Source organism: Manacus vitellinus, unplaced genomic scaffold (genome assembly GCF_001715985.3).
Source record: "Manacus vitellinus isolate BGI_N305 unplaced genomic scaffold, ASM171598v3 scaffold_18_pilon, whole genome shotgun sequence".
In the NCBI taxonomy this organism is placed as follows: domain Eukaryota; kingdom Metazoa; phylum Chordata; class Aves; order Passeriformes; family Pipridae; genus Manacus; species Manacus vitellinus.
Window position 1 is genome coordinate 6,913,820 of NW_021939324.1, and position 21,417 is coordinate 6,935,236.

At 36.3% G+C, this 21,417-nt stretch overlaps 1 protein-coding gene across 1 annotated transcript in view; it reads left to right on the forward strand.

Moving 5' to 3' along the window:
• GLIS3 (GLIS family zinc finger 3) overlaps positions 1 to 21,417 on the forward strand; it is a 150,711-nt gene that overhangs the window by 25,489 nt on the left and 103,805 nt on the right. Inside the window, 2 exon segments of the mRNA XM_018070251.2 lie at positions 6,360 to 6,567; positions 10,926 to 12,054. Coding sequence (XP_017925740.2) covers positions 6,360 to 6,567; positions 10,926 to 12,054 — 1,337 coding nt within the window.

The following is a 21,417-nucleotide window of genomic DNA, read 5'->3' on the forward strand; positions in this document are numbered from 1 at the left end:
GAGTCAGTCCCCTTACTCTTGATGCTCTGTTGCATCCCTGTGTCTAAGTGGGTAAAGGAGACAGAAGATCTTCCCCTTGCCCGAGGCCTGAAGGAAGAAAGGGGTCTGCTTCTTTCTTCCCATTACTCGCTATCCATGCAATCAGGCTGGCAAGAGAAGCACAGGGAAGGTGTGCACAGGGAAGGCTGTCCCCGTGTTAGATAGCAGTCCAGTAAACTCATCAAGAAATCAGAAATTGCCCTGCGAACAGGGGATACATTTCTGTGCTGACTTGCTTTGAGATGTGGAACAATAATGTCTTGGAAGTAATGGATCTGCGTGTGCCCATAGTTACAGATAGCGAAGTTCCTGCATGGTATTTTCAAAAACACTAAGAACATTCAGATAACAGAAATTATCTGAGCCTCTTTTAATTAAAATTGAGGAACAAAAATTTCAGGAATTAATGGAAAATATGCCAAGAATGTATTTCGAACATGAAGAAAAGCACAAATGTGCAGTGAAGGTTGAACAGTGCTAGAAGTTGTAGGAGATCAAGTGTTACGGAGTCCAGAGAGTTGTTTTTTCTAAACTGTTTTATTATTGCTTCTCCATAGTTGGCTGCATTGCAATCAGATCATATCAGCAAAGAAGTATTCCAACAAAACTGCTGGAATCGATCCACTTATTTTGCAAATGATTGCAACAGTGTTTAATGGGCAAAATGTTTCCCTATTGATTTCATTTGAGTCTTAGTTCATAATATATGAGGAAGTTTTAGTAATATTATTTTTTGGTTTGTTTCTCAAGCAATGCTACTTGTAAGTGAAATCGCAGTCTGTGCTCTCACACACATACAGATACATGCTCTGCTTTAATTTAGGTCAGATTCAGGCACTAATTGCCCAGTGGCACTGGAACTGGAATGTATAATCTGTAATTCCAGTACAATTTTCTTCTGTTCTTTCAAATATGTGTGTATTTCCATTTTGGTAGTAATAATAATAATTTTCTCTCAGTTTGTACAGTAATGGTACTTTAAGAAGGTGGCCAATACTGACACTTAAAACATGAAATTTGTTGGTTTTTTTTCACCTGATATTATTCACCATTAGATTCATATAGCAGTAGATTAATATATTACATTGCTAGTGGAGTTTCTCTTGATTAATACCAGTTATTTGAGTATGAGGCTTGCACAGTGTATTAATATTTCAGAAATACAAACTAAATGGTCAAGCTAAGTTTTGTAAATAGAAACTGGTATGAGTAACTAATACTATAGAGAAGTGGTAGCATAAACCAAAGGTGTAAAGCTGTATGTTTCCTGCAATAGAAGAGCACATACCATATTATCCTAACAAGGACAAAAGCAGAAGTCATCTAATGTCACTGATAACAAATAGGGAGTTACCCATTGCAGCTAAAACATTTATATTTTAGTTCAGTTAAACATTAACTTGTCTGTGCACTAGTTAACTGATAACTTCTTACTCTTATGCAAAATAAGAAAACAAAGTAGCTTTCAAAATAGTGTTTTATTAAGTGAGAGGTCTTCCTGATATAAATCTGATTAAAAATTAGTATGAGGTATTATAGTTGTCTGTAGATCTAATTGAAAATTTTTGTTTTACTGTGTATGTGTTTTCTCCTGGAAGTTTCCTGAACCTGACTGTTTCATAATATATTCTTAGTTTAGTTATTACAAGACCACTGTTTTCATTTGTTTAAATTTAGTGGTTAAAGTGTGCCATTGAAGTAGGTGATCTCATTGCTGTCTGCTCTAAACCAGCAAAGTTAATCACCTGTGAGGTATTGTTTTCACTGGTCAGTTCTGGATAATTTTTTACCTTGGTTCCAGTTGAAGGCAGACATTGTTTTTCATTGTGCTTTGTCAGTTTCTTTTGTCTCACGGTAGAGTTGCTGAAAGTACATGCTTGATTACTTCATACAATGAATGGCACACAGCATTGGAAATTAGTGCAACCTAATTTATCAAGTACACTCTGATAGTGAAGAAACTGCCTTTCCAAGATTCAAAGCATGGAGAACCTTCAAGTGCATACATAGTATTTTCTCATAATAACATGTTATCATAGAATGTTCTGTTTAGTGTATTTTCTTGAGATTATTTTTACTGATTGTAAAAATTAAATCTCTGCAAATAGAGAACATGGGAATTGCCAATGCTAGTCAGATTAATGGTCTATCTAACTTGGTGTTCAGAGTGGATACTGCCAGAGGATTTAGAGGACTTGTTACTAGCAAGGCATTGCTAATTGTAAGTGTTAAGAAAACCATAAGCTACTATCATAATCATTAGGATCCTTATTACAGAATTTTCTCTCGAACTACAAATCCTTGATTTTTTATTTTGTTTTATTTTTGAAAGAAAATAAATGCTGAGAATCACTGTTTCATTAACAAGTACTGTCTGTGTGGTGTAGCGGAGTTGAGAAACTACAATATTTTATAAGACTTGTAATAAAAATGATAATTTAACAACTTTTTGAATCATAGTTTAATAATTTACGTGTACCCTGAAAAATTCCAGATTGCATGTCATAAAAAGCTGCTCATACCTAGTGTAATTGTGATTGAATTTTTGTGTAGTTCACCGAGAAATATCAAGGTCTCCCAAAAGGATTTGGGCTCAGGGTGTGATACCAATTTGAAAAAGCGCAGATTTCCAAACAGGCAAAGATTTTGTCGATCATGTGCTCATAGAGGCAAATGACAATATTCCCCCAATTCTGTCTTTGTTTTTTAATTTGTTCTACTTAGAAGCTCCAGTTTAACACACTTAAAGAGGGTTTCAAGGGGTCTGATATCCACTGCCCTGTGGCTAGTGTCTCTGTCTACATAGGTGTAGTGCAATCTGCCTCTCAGATGACTGTAGAAACAATAGAAAGGTGGACATTTAGTGTGAGGACAAAGAGACAAGTCTAGCTCTCTGGCAGTCATTAGTAATACAACTAAAATATTCAGGGGAAGCCTGAAAAGTTTGGCAGGCACACGGCGAGAGGGATTGGGATATTACTATCAGGAAACAAATCTTCTATGCAATTATTTGAGTTTGTTCAGTCAGCAGCTACTGCGAGACCCCTCCAACTAGGGTGACAATAACCCTGCAGATACAGTGACACACAGAAAAGATGTGTGTGGTAGCTGGCGATTGCAACATCCAGAAGATTAACTGTGTTGTGAAAAAAGATCAAATTTGGTTTGAAAAGGCCTTGCTGACTTACAGCTAATCTGTGTGAAGAATACATTGACACAGTCTTGCTTACTGCTTGGTCTCTGTCCTCTTTGTATATTATTTATTGTCATACAATATGCTTTTTTAGTGTGCCCTTTTCTCCACATTTTGGTGAATAGAGTCCACACAAACAAGACTGGAAAACAATAATAAAGGAAACATTAAAACCAAGCATTTCCAAAGCTTATAATGTGTACATTTTCTGGTACATCAACGCAGACAATCCTCTAGGGAAATTAACTTTTGCTCCTTTATTGCAATTATTTTATTCCTAGCTGTTACTCTAACAATAACAAAAGACAAGTTTTAAGGTATCTTCAATAACTTTCATACTGATTAGTTCAGTAACTGCAAAATTTATTAATCTAAGAGGTGTTTGAATTTGATCTGATGTTATGTATTTGTTATGTATGTAGTGTGTTTCAGAATACCAAATAATTAAAACTGGGTTTTGTTGACTATGATTTATAAATGGGAAGCATAGATTATAATTTCAAAGCTTTGGTGAAGCAGTTTCATTTTTTAACTGGAGCTACTGGTCAGAATTAACAAGTTACTACTCTTGACATGGAGAAGTAGACAAAGGAATTGGTTGGTTTTCAATTAATATCTGATAAAAGAAATTGTGTTTAAATTGAACTAATTTCGTAATGGACTCTTCCTCCAAAAAGTATAAGAATTATATAAATTAAGAGAATCTCATCTAAAATTCTGTGTTTCTAAATTAAAGTAGATGTATTTTTGTGAATTCTTCAAATGTCTTCAGAAGATTGCAGTGAAATATTTTTTCATTTCAAAGTTGAGTGAAGCTTAGCTATTAACCAACTACAGAGAATAAAGAGGGAAAAAAGGCAAGCTAATGAATGAGGAGGTGAGTGGATTAAAATATTTCCATTAAATATTTTTCCTGTTTATACTTATTGGCTATTACTGTTATTTATTGATAAAGAACAGCTTTGATTTATGTGTAATATATTTATTTGGAATAAAGGACTTGCTAATCAGCTGTAACTCTTCCTGTGAGCCACCTCAGGACTGATTCCATCTCCTCAGTTATTGTTGCCTTTGTTGGACTGCCTCCTGATTTATATCTTAGTATAAAAGAAAAAAATTACTTCTCTTGCTCATTTAAAATATTAGCTTCACATATTTTTCTTAGAATCTACAGCATCATTTAAAACCCACTGATGTCCTCCCAAGAGTTTCCCATTTATCAGCTGATGTGGACTCAGGGCATTAAGAAATTCATGGTTGTCCTTTCACTGTCCTGGAATTTTTGGGTCAATGATACAGGAGACCTGTTGTGAGGGCTCCTCTGGCGCTGTGGGTATATGATTCCAAATGCTGATGGAGGATATAGTCATTCTGACAGTTCAGATTTATCCAGCGCTTTTGAACACACTTTCTGACAGCTTGCCTTTTAGCAGCAGGCTGGTGTCAGGTCAGATGTCCATGTTGCACCCCTTTGACTTTATGCAAGATCAGATGTGGTCTGTACTTTTGTAGCTGGCATTAAGTCAGTGTAAGCTTCCCATCTTGTGCTCATACTTAGCTCAGCATATGTGGGATTGTATGCTCCTGCCTGATTCAGATCAAACTAATACTGTTTAGTGACCTGCAGGGCACAGATGAGGTATTAATGATGGTCTTCTGACACATTTATGCTTTTATGAAGCAGTAGATAAAATGTTATGGCTGTGTTTTGCAAAGCATCAGTCTTTTACTTTGCAGTCTCTGGTGGGAGCTGATGATTTATTTATTCATTCATGATAATCTCCCCCACGCACTTTTAAGTGGAAGAATTGGTATTTTTCCTGATAACAGCAAATGTTTGTCAGTGGTAAAAGGAAAAAACCTTTTCCTTCCATTTCAGCCTTAGAGAAATGCCCAGGCAAGTGTTTATAAGGACTAGAGTCTTGCATTGCTTTTGTCTATCATTCCAGTAATACAGTCTCTCCAAAGTACTCCATTTCTCATTTTTTCCTTTCGGTGACTAGTGACCAGACCATCTTTGGCCATCATCCTTACCCTAACATAACAAATTCTCTTACCTGCTCTCTTCATCTCTGAGGTGCTGTGAGTGTCATAAATGCCTTAATGAACTTCTTTCTGCAGTTCACAACTTATTTGAGCAACCTGGAGAAAAACTTGCATGAGTTGTGCAACCATGTCAAAAGTAGATTTAATTTATAAGAATGGTTTGCATTGAAGTACTTTCCACTATTAGTCCTGATTTTGCTATCCTGCTTTGTGCAGTATTCTGAACACAGGGAAGCAGCTAGAAATGTGAATTGCCTAATTATTAATTTCTAGCTGTGATGAGAATTTGGTAGATATCCAACAACTTCCATATTATGACCTACATTTTAACTTTCTCATCTCAATGCATTTTAAGGAAGAGAATCTTGTAAACGACCATCCGTGACCTACATCAGAACATAAAGTACACAGAGCATTTTGTAGGTATGTCCCTGTATCAGTTTGAGTCATGGCAGCAGTGATTAAGAACAGATTGTGACCTTCAAAGAAAATCCATTGTGCGTAATCTGTGGCCTTCAAAGAAAGTCCAGCTTGCGTCTCTCTTTGATTCAGCTCAGATTCCTTTCCCTAGATCTCTGAGGGAAGCTGGATTCCAGCTGTAACCCTCTCCTGCCAGTAAAACTACGCAGTCAGCATTGTAGTTTGTGTGCATATCGATGGTCCTTTTGCTTTTTGGATGGCTGGTGTAGGAATAATGGAAGGGCTGCCTAAAGCTGTGGGGTTTTCAGGACATGGTGGTTTTCCATCAGCATCCTTGGGTTCTCTGTTCCTGCCTTCTTCAGAGAGAGCTGTACTTAAGACCAGGCCTGGCCCCCCAGGTGAGGGCTGCTCTACTACCCGGTGATGCCTGGTCTTTAGTTTATGTATTTTGGCACATTTTACATGTGCAAAATTTATTAATTCCCTTGTAAAATATTGCTTTTAGTATTTGGAGAAGATTGCAAAATTCTTGTTTGGTTCCCAGTTGTCCTCATCTGAGGATTCTCATCACTTTCCCGACTTTGCAAAGTGATGCGAGTTCTGTGGCTTCATCATGGGTTCATGAGAGATGAGTCCTAAAACCTACTGTGTTTATTTTTAGGAGGTCTTGGTTACGGACATGAGCACAAGTCCATTGGAAAAGGCAGCTACAACAATGCAGTAGTCACCAGCATTCCCATGACAGTTCAACAGTTGGGACCTCTTCCACCTTCTGCTCATCAGGTTTCAACAGCATGCAGCCAGATCAGCCCTAGCTTACAGAGGTCTATGGATGCTTCCAGCCTGAGTGTTCCTCTGTCAGATACAAGGTCCTGAGTTGCTTCTTTGTATCCAGTACTTTAAAAAGATTTTAATTCTGTAATTAAAATGCAAACTTTCTGATTATTAAAATCAGAAAATCATGCTCTTTTATGCTGTGGGAAGTTGAATTCCATGCGCTTTAATTCACAGCGATATTGTAGCTATTCAGCTATAATATTTGGATCATTCAAATAAGGGGTTAAATTTGGCCACGCGAAGTCTATGGTTGATAGGACTTTTTTGTTAGATAAAGACTTTTTTATAGTCATGTAACTAGATTTTTGTGCTATGTTGGTGTCTGTCAAGTAACACTAAGGTCCAACAAAAAATTGGGTAAATGCTCTGCTTATGTTCCTCTCTCCTCATCAAATACCTTTCCTTTCAAATGATTTGTTTATATAATTAAGTTAATCACGTCAATTAGCCCTGAAAACTCATTAATTTTCCTAGTTCTGGTGAGTAGTTTAGTGAAAACTATGACCTCTCCCTGTAAATGTTGCCTTTTTATGTCACAACCCCCCAGATAAATATTTATTCATTAATTTTAAATGCTTAAATTTTGAAATAACGACTATGAGTATTGTCAGCAAACAAGAATGAAAGGAAAACAGTTATTTGACAACCTTCATACAAATACATTAGGCGTGTCCTGTGGATGTTAGTTAAACACAGAGTGAGAAAACATTCTGAATATGTTATTTCGGAAGCTGCATTTGCCATTACCTACCGAGTTGAAACGTAGCTTTGTATTTACAAAAGGCCACACGAGTCTTTATTCTCAAAACAGTTTACATTTTACTGTATGGCTTTATTACAAACTAAGGAACATTCTTGAAATAATTAAAATTGGTATTATGTAATTGAAAGTAAACCTTGCTTTACTCTAAGATAATTGTTAACATTTCTGTCACTTCAGTTGTGAAGATTGAATCCCCTGGGAAAATTTACAGAATTAATTATGCTTCTTAGGTAAACATGTCAGTAAAAGCCATCCAGTCCTAAGATGATGCCAAATGACAAATCCAAAGACATGCCTTTGAGATGGAACAAAACCAATGCTAGAAAAATATAATTAAGTAATTATTACTTGCTTAATAAGTTTCAGTGTACCTGCATGGTTCCAAACACTGAATGTGTGGTTGATGTACTATGTGAGTACTGAGTTACACATTTTTGGTTTTATTGCAAAGAAACATTTACTAAGGGCAAAGTAAAGTTGAAACTCTGGCAGAATCAAGACTCTAGTGTCCCTAGAGTATCTTTTAATGATTTATCAGTGAAGGTGTTATAAAGAAGGTTTGTCACACAAAAAAAGTAAATTTCAGCAGTTTTGACCTCAAATTGACTGTTTTATAGGGCAAAACAAATTTAAAGTCAGATTTTAATTTACAGATTGTTGAAACAATTTGGGGCTTTTTGTTTGTTTGTAGTGTGTTGTTTTCATTGCTTTTTTGTTTGTTTTTGTTTTGTTGCATTTTTTTATTTGTTTGTTTGTTTGGTTGGTTGGTTGATTTGGTGTTCTTGGTTTTTGTTTGTTTTTGGGTTTGTGTTTTGGTTTGGTTTGGGGGGTTTTTGAGTTTTTGTTTTGTTTTTTTGTTAAATTCCTTCAACTGTACACTGCTTTTGGCTAAACTAAGTTGACTCCATGATCCTTCCAGGGCAGAGTGCCTTTTCTGGACTTTATGTTTCACATACCATGGACTGTGTTCCAGAAACTTAATCCAAACCAGATTATTTACTGAATTGACCAAAACCAAAGTGAATAGTATTGATTTTTGTGGATGGAAGAAAGAAAAAAGTTGGCAAAATTGGAGTTCTGCTACAGATAGCATCAGGTTCTGGTGTATAGACCAGGAGGGATAAAGCCTTCCCTGTGTCTTTGAATTTCTGCAAAACTTTTTCAGTGTTCAGTTGTGCTGCTTGAAACCAGATGTAATGCTGCCATTTGCTTTGATGCAAGTCGGAAAAGGACCTAGGAAAGACCAAATGGTTCTTGGCTAGTAAAATAGAAGGCCATGAAAAGAGAGGAAAACATAGTTTTCGCTCTTTGATGTTTATGTTTAAGATTCTGGGTTATATTTTGACACTGTGGCCTCTGTACACACAGGGAGAATAGAAAGTAATTGCAAGTAATGTCTTATAAATGTTAATGAAAGATCTGGTCCAAACTCAAGCCTGTTTAAATGACAATTAGCAGATAGGCCAGTTAATACTGTCTGAGAAACTGGCACTCTGGTAGAGCTGGCCCTTCATTTTCATATTAGGTACATTTATTTCCTGGCAGAAAACTACTTAGTCACAGTGTGAGCTGAGTTTTAAATAAATCTTTGGGGGTTTTTTTGGAGCTGGAATCTTTATTACTTTTGAATTTAGATGCTGAAGTGGGAACTAAGCTTCTTCAGATTATCTTACTGTATACTTGAAATTCTGGACCAACTTTTTATTTTTGTCCTGTTCTGAGACTTTTTAACATATTTTTTCTTCAAATTCACTGACGGCTAAGTCCGTTTGTGTTAGGCATTAGTAGCTTTTTGAATGACACTGGTCCTACTATGCATCTGATTAAAATTCTTGTCAGTACAAAAGTAGACTTGTACTAGATTATTGATGCATGACTTCTTTTCCTCTACTCATAGAAAATAAACCTTTAAATAAACAAAGTGACAAAACACCCCCACTTTCCCCTTATGTTCTCTAGGTATAAACATATATAGCCTAGCATGAGGAAATCAAACCTCACTTTCTTGCTCTGTTGAAAACTGTGGATCTGTATTTGGGGTCACAGTATACTAACATGCTTTAACTGCCCTATCATGAGCTGTGCCCATTGGTGACAGACCCAACAGCCTAAATCAACTTTTTCACAAATAATTATCCTTTTAGATCTAAATGGTACGCAAGATTGACCTGATAGAGCAATCTCATTTTTCTCATTTCTCTCAATGCAAATTGTACTCAGCATGTTAATTGTGCTTTTTATCAGTAGTCTGTTTTGAAAGTGCCATTTAAACTGTGATGGAGTAACATAAGCTCCATAACAATATGCTGCACTGTTATTCAGTCTGAGCAGGATGTTTCTTATTCTTATACAGCAAATTAACCATCCATTACAAAGCAGGTATCTTGCACAAAGGAGCATTTACCCATTACCCCCACTGGTCACAACAGCAAGGCTTGGTGTTCTTTAAAGCTTCATTTTCTCTGTGAGCTATCTCAGTGTACAGACATAGCACCTGCAAATTGCTTCCTCTGTCCTTCACCGTGTGCCAAGCTTTCCTTCCTGTAACCTTGATCCATCACTAAAATTCTGTGCTTCTTCAAAACTGTATTGTAAAATAATAGCATGAAGAATTAAGCCTCAAAAGATAAGATGTAGAGGCATCTGTGTCTGTGAGATTGCTACGTTTATCTAGATACATACCTGATTCTTCCTATTGTTAGAGCCCCTTAAAAATTTCCTGCCAGCCACTACTGGCTGGTAGGAAATCCAGGTCTGCCAGAGTATAAACTGGGAAAATAAAGACATACATCCACTTGATCTCTACCCAGCGTTTGCAGCCATAAATCAGGGACTCTGATGTCCTTGTATTTCCTTTTTATACCTTTCTGTAGAAAACAATGTTTTTAAGAGCTTATGAGTTGGGTTTTTTAAACTACCTGTAGAATATTTGCAGCATAAAGAAGTTCCATAATATCCCTATGAAAAACCACTGATAACAGCAACATTACACTTTTGTGAAAATTTTTGATTGCTGACCTGGAAGCAGATACATCGTCAAATCAAAACTAAATAAACCCCTTCAACCAGTTCTTCTACCTTACTAATTTATTTTGTTTGTTTTGTAAAGTTAGATATTATCTATATTTATAAACTTGATATATAAAACTTCTCTAGGGAAGTATTTGCATTACAGTTGGCAAAGTCACTCAGGTTAAATATTTATTCTCTATTAATCAGTTTTCTTCCCATTATTTTCAAGCAAAAATAATAGACGACTCAAATCAGTATGAGTTTCATATAAGACAAGAACATAATGCTTTAGCTTCAGAAGTCCAAACCTATTTACACCACAATTGGTGAAAAGAGTTACATTGATTTCTGCAGTGGTGTATCAAGAATCTTTACAGCAATTTTTCTTCAAAATCTTGAAGTTTTAAAATGGGTTTCTGAGTGACTTTTTTGCATATGTATGCATATGACCTTTTTGCCTCTAGTGGTACCTTAACTGAGTGTGCTAAAGTTGAGTACCTGAAATTAGGGACAACTTTTCTCACATGTATTCTTAATTTTAATGTGTGTGTGAAGTGAAAGAACCACTGCTGAATTGTCTAACTGCTTACTTTCTTTATCATACCTTTATTTCAGGTCTCACTTGTCACATGAGTCTCTGACATCTACAACATTAAGCTTCTCAGAACGTCAGTCCACTTTGGGCGTTAAACAAGAGTGGTCACATGGGTACAGGACACCTCCTTCTGTCCCTCTTGACCATGGTTTACAAAATGGCACTGAGCTGGGGGATCTAGTAAATTTTTCACCTGAAACATATATGTCCAGTAACTGCATCTCTAACTCATTATTGTCCTACTTATATGGCATGGAAAATAAGCATTCCCTTTACTCTAGTCCTCATCATTCCTCAGCCCCATCTCAGCCAGTCCGCTCCAAAAAGAGAGCACTGTCTGTGTCTCCTCTGTCTGACAGCATTGGGGTCAATTTCAATACAATCATCCGTACATCCCCAACCTCTCTGGTGGCCTACATCAACAGCTCCAGAACGTCACCAGCAAACATTTCCCCACAGCCTGAGGTCTATGGACATTTTTTGGGAGTGCGAGGAAGCTGCATACCCCAAAATTGCTCTATTCCAACTGCACAGAAAGGCCTCCTCATGGCGAATGACAATGTCACCTTCCCAGGGTATGCTGAGAATGGGGCCGGTGAGTACCAGCAGATGCAGCAGCTGGAGCAAGCCAGCTTGCAGATGACTGCCACAGGTAACATGGTGATCCAGCAGGGCATGCTGCCCACAGACAGCCAGGCAGTGGGAATCCTGAGAAACGAACAACTGGATGACTTCTCAGGCCCTATGGTGGACATGTCTCCTCCACCCCTGCAGCCGCCGCCACCTCCTCCACAAGGGCCGCCCCCGCCATACCACGCGCATCAGCACCAGCATTCACACAGCCTGCCCAGCCATGCTCACCCACTGCATGTGCCTCCTCCTGCCCCAGGCTCCCTGCTGGATGAAGAGGGTGAGCTAGATGATCTCAGCAGCAAACATGGCTGTCTCTGGGTTGACTGTGGTAAGCTGTATGACCAGCAAGAGGAACTCGTGCGGCACATAGAGAAGATTCACATAGACCAGAGGAAGGGAGAGGACTTCACTTGCTTCTGGGCAGGGTGCCCTCGAAGGTACAAGCCATTTAATGCCCGTTATAAACTGCTGATTCACATGAGAGTCCATTCAGGAGAGAAACCAAACAAATGCACAGTAAGTCTGATTTCTTTCTTTCTTACCAATTGAAGTCTCTCCGTTACTTATGAAAATATGGAGAAGTTGTGATTCTGCCTTTTTTCCCCCCTATTTAATAGTGTACTTTCTAAATTAGTCTGTGAGAATGAATGTTTCTGTCTTTCCACCTAGGTAGAAGGGAAAAGTATTCTTTAATTTGATGCATACCTACAGATAGGATTAGACAAAATGTTATTTTCTAAATTTATAAACTTCTACTGTAGACTGCAAACAATGACATGGTGGACCTTCATAAAGCAAAAACTAAGTACTTGCATGAAGGATACATGCAGGAAAGGTGCTGCAGAATAAATGTTGCAATTTATCCTGAAATATTCCTGCATCATGTTACACCTCTTTGATATGAGGAATTTTCAGGATCCTATGTAATGATACCATGAGAAACTGAGAAGAGCTGGGCATTTTTAAGGCAGTTGTTTGTTTTATTACTAAAAAAAAGCAGACCCACAGCCCTGTTTCCATGAATATAGTAGGAATAAAGCACATAATAATTTTTCTGTTCTCAGATACTAGCAGTGAGAATTCAACCCCTAAAGTCATGTTTTTCTTGCTGTTTTTCTTAGGGTCACTGCAAGTCAGTCTCATACATAGATAGTCACATGGGGTAATAATCTATCTATTAAGAATCAGTTTATGCATATTCTCCAGTGCACCATCTGTAATCTATGTCATTCAGATTCTTGATTCGCCTTACATATGGTCTGTATTGTGTTTATTTTGTATCAGCAGAAAGCAACCTCACCAGTGCTGTTTTGAGTCCTCAGCATAAAGTAACAAAATGATAAAGATATAATTTCTAGGCATAAGTGTTGATTATTACTCACTTGAAAAAAACATATATGTTTTCGTTTGGTGAAATATAAATTGGTGCTTGGAGTCTATTTCAGTGTGTACCTTGTTGAATAATTTTTTAACCATGATGTAGATGTTTGCTTGTACAGTGCATGTTTGCTTGTACATAGTACGTATTTCTTTCACTTTTGTTTCTTCAGTCAATCACCTTCAGGAAGAGTGGATATCTTCCTAGATTTCTCTCATGAATTTAAAGGACCTGATAGAGATCGTGTCCTGACACTAGGAAGGCTCTTTATCCTTCCCTTTTGTCACACCAGAACTTTAACTCAGGCTCCCTGGTCTCTGAATATTTTTTTAAATTCTGTAATACTCTTTTTATGCTCTCCAGATATATTGGATCAGACCATTAATTTTAGTTCCTCCTCAAGGATTTCTCGTCAGCTTTGCAGGGAGAGAGAGAATGAGGAAAAAAAAAGAATTATTGTGAGTCAAGAAAGTAATTTTTCAAGGGAATATCACATGGAATTAAAGATACGAAAACAGGCATCATGAAAACTCACAGATGAGTGAAGACAGACAACAGTGTGAAGAAAGAGGACGGGAATGGTGAAAGACCACTGAAATCCAAGTACCTAGGGTCTTTCTAGTCGGAGAATTATGGTAAGGGATCCTGTTAGACTGAGGAAAGCATTGTTTTGGTAGCAGTCTATACTTCTTGCCCTGCCTGTTTAGCAAGGGTACTTGCTGACCTTCTCATGATTATAATTCCTCCTTGAGGATTCCTTAGCTTTGAAGGAATTATCAATCACTGATGATTAATAATGGATAAAGTACTTCATATGATAAAGTTTTTGAAATTACTAAACTGAAACTAAAGTTCATGCCAAGTCATGCTGTGTCACCAGAAATGAAAGGTATTATCTGTATTAGCTTCCCAAAGAGTGATTGCTTTTTAAGCATTAAAAGTTGAGATTAATTTTACTGAACTTAAGCAGGTACTGCTGGATAGCACCAAGAAGTTTGCACATCAGAAGGAGCAGCCAAATATTTAACTTGCTTTCATGTTTAGAATTACGATGAAATGTAGAAATATTCAGGGTGGTATTATAACCCTCATAATGTGGGCATGCAGAAATGGCGTTCTTTATCAGTGTTTCAGTGAAACAGCTTACTCCTTTCTTTCTTTACCATTTCACAAATGGTGTGAATTTGGAAAAATATATTTGGCTTTCTGTTGCTCAGGGGCCATGGTCTTTTGATGTATTTAGGAAACTGTACTTCAGCCAAACATCATACCTTTTCATCAAGCAGTAAAATTTGCAATCGTATCAATACAATTTAAGCTTTTAAACAGAGATTGCAAGTGAGATATTGGGAGAACATTTTGAGCAAGATTATAATGAAGTAATTCACAAAAAATTATGCAAAAGAAATCTGAAACTTTTCACCAAACCTGTATGAATTTATGCTTTTAAATGTAAAATGAAAGCAATCCATTTGTAATCTTTATTTGTCTACCCAGGGGTTTTCTATAATTTATTTTCTGGTTCTACATGTAGGATGCCTCTTTCTCTAAAATTATTATGAAGTAATAGTCTATGTCCACTGCAGTTCGCAGACTAATAACAGGCAGTCTAGTAGACCTAGCAGGAAAAGGGAAGAAAAAAATGTCAAATACATAGCTATTATGTGAACGAACCAGATTTACTACAGCAAATATAGCAGAAGTAATCAGACATTAGGAGGAACTATCTTAATGTATATCAAGGCATCCTGTAATCAAAGGCAGGCCGTTACAGCAGTCACCCTAGTGCCATCACACACTAATCATTGTGTAAGCATTGCATGTGTTGATGGTTCCTAGCATTTTGCGAGACAATCTTCTCATTAAACATATATTGCAATGGGTGCTGTCAGTATATTTATCATGTCATTATGTTTATTTGTCAGTATTATTTCTCTCTGCACAGCTGTGTATTGAAAGAATATTATTATACGCTGTGCTGCATACCCAGTGCGTTGCTGTGATAGTTAGTGAGCTTTATATCAGCAAGCTTTACAAGGTTTCGGTGGTAAAAGTTCAGGGTTACTTCCGAGTTGTGTTGTTGTAGCGCTAGTAGAGATAATGTGAAATCAGATACACAAGTGAACTTCATAAGATGAACTTCATAAATTTATTTTATTCTTCTGTGTTATCGTTCTGTGATGATGAAATCATGTAGTTAAGAGACTTGAGAAACAGCTAGGACTGCAGTATTTGATATGTTTATAGTTAAAATCAGAGCCAAGTAAGATATCCCTGTGACCTCAGCATCTGTTTTGCCACATCTGAACTAGTATCTATTTATCTATGTAAGAAATATTTGGAGTCATAAACTATAGCTACAAGCGATACTCTAGTCATTAGTTCCTGCTTGTTCTGGGTGAGCAGTCATCTTTGATTCTGAAAGATAAAACTGTTGAAGGGTGAGTAGTAATCGGATAGCAGCACACCAAAACATGTGATGATCAGGATAATCAGATCCAAAGTTAAAGATAAGCACTTTTAAGGTCAATCCCCGAACATATTTGTTCCTTCAGTGCAAAGGTAACTAACATGAAGTGGAAAATAATTGCATACCAATCCTGATAGATTTGTTTTGACCTGTTGTTTTTATGTGAGTTGGGCTCTTTTTTTCCATCTTTAACTGAATTTGCTGCTGAAGCTGCAGATTAGGTCTCATCAATTTGTTTCAATATAATATCCCTGTGTAAGGAAAAATAATACTGTATTTTTCATTCCTGTCCATTTTCAGAAGACTCGTTCTTGTTCTGAACAATAACAAAAAACCCCTTTGATTTTAAGAAACATTAATTTTATGGAGTCCTGCATTTTCTTTTACCAATGTAGGTGACTGTACTTGGCCTTGCTTTATTAGGTGGAAATCTGTGAAGCTGAAGAGTAGATGCATGCAAGAAATTGATTCATTTTGAATAGGAATTCATTAAATAACTGTTAAAATACATTGAGCTCCCTTACTGTTCATTAAAACATCTTTCAGGTTCTATTCCAACTTATTTTACCTGGAAAACATTCTTCTTTTCAGTGACCTGCTTTAATGCCTAAAAAATTATTTATGACATGATAATACATATTTAGTGCCTATTCCTAAACTTCTGTATATGAGGTAGGTATGGCATGTTCAAATGTGTTTATCCATTAATCTACACATTAGCTTAGACTTTGTAGGAATAAATTAAAGAAGAAAAATGTGAATGAAAAAATAATGTTGAAATGCAAGCAGTAAGTGCACCAGTGGCTGAGATATATATAATCTGTAACATTTGCCAGCAGTTACCACACAATGGCAATTGAGACTTCTGCAGATTTCCTTTGGATTAGAAAAAAGTAGAATTCCCAGTAGCTGTGGAAACTTCACAGTGGCAATTGGCATATGCTGACCTTTTGCTCTCTTTGTCTCTACCTGTGAGCTCATTTTCTGCTCAGATTCCCTTCTTTTAAAATGAGCATTTTTACTTTTTAAGTTCAACTGCAACAAGAGGTATTTAATTAGCCTTATTGTCATACTGTGCAAACATTAAGCTTAATATATTTATTCTAGTGAAAGCAGCAACAGCATGTAGTTAAGAGATAAATTCCAAGCTATCTTTTTACAGTTTCATTCAAATACACTAAGAATGTTTCCCCTTTTGAAACTGAATTCAGTCTTTTTTGTTTTCTGTAAAGTTAAAGTTCTGAGTTGTGTTTCAGCACAATGCCACTAGTATTATGGGAGGTGTTACATGATAACATTTTTTTAGCATAGCTGCTTGATATGATTTAAACCAATCAAATTGCTAGTATTCCTGTCAAATTTGAAGCAACATCCATTTAATATCTGCTAAATATCTGAAATTATCCCACAATACATCAGTTTACGAAACACCTAAAACAGCAGCTATGGTGAAAAAAAGAAAAGAGTGTGAAACTTAAAACAGTTGTATAATGGATTTTTTTTGAGACACAAGAAAACTTCTTTGGGTGAGCATGAGTATTTAAATGGATTTGTGTGTGTGCTATTTGAAGAACATATGATTGGAAAATGTGTTCAAGATGAAGTTTTGTTTAAAACCAGAAATGCATCCTGTAAAAATGATTGGGAATTTTTTTTCCATCTCCAGGCTTTAGCAGTGTGTCTTCATATGGTGTATTGTATCTGGCATGTGCAAATATTTTATGTACAGTATATGCCGCTGATAAGAGAAGACCGTATCGCATCCTAGATTGTACTGAAATCTTGACAAAATAGAAACAATATAAAATTTTCGAATTTGTTTTTGCTTACATGCTTGCAAAAGAACTTTTCACTAGCATTTGAGCACTTTGTCATAAACAATGTCAAAGGAACAGTAATTTAATTGTCAAGTTGCTGAAAATTAGAAAATGCCAAGTTTGTAGTTGCCTGTTGCTGATTTTTTTCACTAACTCAGTAAACAAACTGAAACAGAAATAACATGGAAAATGCAGAGATGTATGACTAATTAAACAATATCATGGTGTATAGATAGAGCAAAGTTGAGTTTTAATTTGCAATTATAAAGCTAAGACTTCCTAACTCTCACAAGTTTGTGCAATCTTAGTAACCTACTGTTTTTGGTTATGATATCTGAGCTGTTTAAATTAAAAACAAATTATGAATTCTGGGTGTGCCTTCACAAACATGTTCAAACTCATGTGATCACATAGATGGCATGTAGCCCAAACTAATAAAACTTACCTCTCAGCAATGGTAATAATGCTCTTTTAATATTATTCTTTCAGTATGAAATACATAATGTGTCCATAATTCAAAATGTAATGATAGGTGCTTTTTCTGTGGTTGCTGAAGATGCACTGCTTCCACTGGAGTTCAGCGAGCACATGAAGGCTTATGGAACCCAAGGTACTGACCCTAAATATCAAAACATCTCTTTATGCATTCAAAAATACAAAGCAAGCTTCTTTCTACATGCAGATGTAGAACTCATGCTAATGAAAAATGATAGTCAAAGAGCTGTATTTCATGTTACAGAATAAAAAACTTACGGAACATCTAATTTTATTCTTGTTCTTCTAATGAATAATTTAATTTTGATATTAAGTATTTCAACCAGCTTTTCTTGCCTTTTGGCTTAGATAATTGAAAAGCTAAAACAGAACTTTAATGAAATTTTGCAAGCAGGCATGTTTTTACTTTCACTGTAATCCAGAACATGACTGTGAAGCATCCAAAAATAGCAATGAACATTCCTAATTGCACAAATACTATTGTTTGTATGGAAAGGTTTCTTATTTATTACCTCTCTGTGCTTGTGGATAAGCACAAAGATTATATTTTACTTACTTTTATTTCCCTGTAGCATGATTTTAATAGAATATATTTTAGATATTTTTCATTGCTGTACCAAACTACAAATAAATGATAAACTTAAAAAATGAAGCACTCTTAAGTTTCATCTACTTGAAGTATGGAATCCTAAAACAAACTTTGCATCTGCCAAAATTTCACCTGCAAGAAGTTTAGAGGGTATTCTGGAGTTTGTTTTTTGTTTGATTTGTTGGTTTTGATTTTGTGTTTTGTTTGTTTGTTTTTTAAACTTGGATTTAAAACTAGAAAATTATTTGAATTCAAAGCTGGGGGGGTGATGGGGGCTAGGAGACTAAATGCTAATGTTGTGGTTTTGGAGCATGTTTGTGTTAAGTATTTGGAAATTGGATTACTCTCCAAGCCATAAAATCTTTTTTAATAACTTCTGTTCTTTTTGTCAATTTTACTTTACATTTTCAGCATCCTTGCTTGGTTGATGACTCAATGTGTATCAGGAACAGAGAGAGTAAACTTAGAAGCATTCAGTGGTAGAAAAGTCTGACAATATCTGGTGGGAAAACAGAAAATGCAAGTTATGATACAGGTACAACAGAAACAGACAGGGACCTTTTCCAGAAAACATTATTCTGTTTCAAAGGGAGGAAGAGAGAAGTAGAGGGAAGTAGTTAATTGATTGTGTTGTGCATTGCAATGTTACTTCTTCAGAAAGGAAATACAGTTTTAAGTAAAAGTAAACATACTGTCGGCTTTATTCAGGTGATTGACACTGATTTCCTAAGGATTAGAGATTTAATTAATGCTTCTGGTGTTCTGGAAAACTTCCCAGACATCTGAGTTGTATGGTTTATCTGTGAACATAGGCGTTAAAAACAAGTGTTGAGAATTAAGCTGCATAGAACAATCATTGGATTATTTGTACTGAGTGATTAGGAAGTGGAAAAATGCCACATACCTTTCTGCACTAGTTAAATATGTTGCAAAATGAATGCAAATATATTCTGAAGCATTTGGACATACTAAGGTGTTCTTTGACATTTCTTCAGCATTCAGATCTTATTTCAGATATTTTTACTGACCTAATGTTTAAAGGACTCAAGAGAATGGACTGGTCCTGTGAACTTTTAAAGGCTAAGTTGCAAAGCAGTAGTCTCGTAGACGTTAGAGAGATTCCTTCAGGCAGAGTCTTGAAGTCTATGACGCACAATTCAGTGATTCCATTGATTTCTATGACATGTCTTGAACACAGGTTTACATAGTCATAGAATCATTTGTATTGGAAAAGACCTTTAACATCACAGAGTCCAAATGTTAACCCAGGGCTTGGGAGAAGAAACTGACCCCCACTTCACTACAACCTTTTGGATAGTTGTAGAGAGCAATAAGGTCTCCCCTGAGCCTCAAGCACGGTAGTCCAAACACTGAGAATGCAGGAATCATCTTGATTTACTCTGATCCCTGAGCGATTCTGTTTTATTGTCATTATAGTCCCAATTAGGTGTGGAGGCATTTAGCAGATGCGAAAAGCTTGCGTACTTTTATACATAGATACTTGCAGGGTAGGTTTCCAAAGAACTTGAACAGTATAAAGATTAAGCACTGTTCAGAACATGGTTATAGCAGACTCTCCTTGTAAGTGGTTGAAATAGACATCTTGTACAAGGATATTACCAAATATAGCCAGTGCAGTGGAGTCCTCTCTTCCAGAAATGCAGTTGCTGTTCATGTGTTAACAGCGTTTGAATAACTGATGAACAAACCTTTCTGAACAATCTGCATGGAAACAGGGTGGTCTTTTTAGAGATAGTCACTGTGAAGGTCTGTGTCTGTGCTGAACTAAAGAAAGAAAATTCAGAAAGAGGAGCTAGTGAGGATGCTGTGACTGTTTTGTCTAGAACTGCCGTGGCACTCAGTTCTGGTCAATGCATCATGTTTTGCTAAATGTTGGTATAGCCACATGGTGATTGTTTTCTGGTACCACTTTTATTCACTCAGAGTGCTTATTTTTTCTGTCAATTAAAGACTGTTTCAATTTGGGTTTGGTATTTTCTTAACATTGTTTTTCGGGCTATATGGGGACTTTATGAGTACTCAACTCTTGAGAATTAACACTCGTAATTACAAAGTTCAAGATCATAAGTGAATTGTTTTAGAAAGATGTCACTGTGGTAGGAAATTTTTTTGAGAGCTATTTCTGCATGAATCTTGAAATGTAATGTTCCATGAAGCAGTGTTCTTGATTCAAAGAGTGGTTATAAATAATTTCCCACTGTCTCTTTTCCCCCTCTTTGATTGCTTCCTATTGGTCATCAAGTGGCACGAGCCCAAGGAAGAGATGACAGCATGCCTTTTTGACCCATTTCTATAAATACTTTCAAACAAAGTTAAATTTCTTTGTCTCTTTATTATATTTTTTACTGTTTAACATTTGCAGAATTGCCTCCAAGGTTAATCAGGTGTTAACATCAAGCAATGTCCCTTTTCTTCAAGGTCTGTCCTACTGCCAGTGGTTGTCTTTTCCTAGTAATGTTCAGATTTCTGTTTTAAGAAATTGCAGCTATGCAAACAAGCTTATCTGGGCCAACTATAAAAAATCATTGATTCTAATTAGGAGTTGTCACATAACAGAAAAAGACAATGCACCTTTTGTTCCATGAAAAGTCTACTTTGCCTGCTTGCAAAAGTGCATGGATTTCTTTCCAGTGACTTTACATAATTGGTACGACAAAGCTTCATTCCTGTGATCTTACAGTTTCCAAATGACTCAGACGTATGTGTCCAACTTTGTTTAAGTTATTTGATGGTAATCTGTTGCAGAAGTTGGTACATGGCATGAGCGTGAGGTCTGCTTTGTTTGTCTAAAGGAATGGGGTATGGGTAAACCAAATTAACGAATGTTTATGTTGAGACTGCTGAAATTATCGAGCGCCCATTTTTAAAAGTGAGCTACTGTTGAGAAACAAGGTTGCTCAGTTCTGACTGGGGCACAAGGACTCTAGGGTTGTGAATGCCTGGATAAATGTGTTCTGAATCCATTGTATAAATTACCAATGTGAGCTGCTAAGTTGTGACACTCATTTTATGTCTGCAGCAGTGAAGCAGGTCCAGTATCACATAACTTGTCAAGAAGACATACAGATTGAACAAATACTGTAGAAATCATTATAATTGATAACTCTGC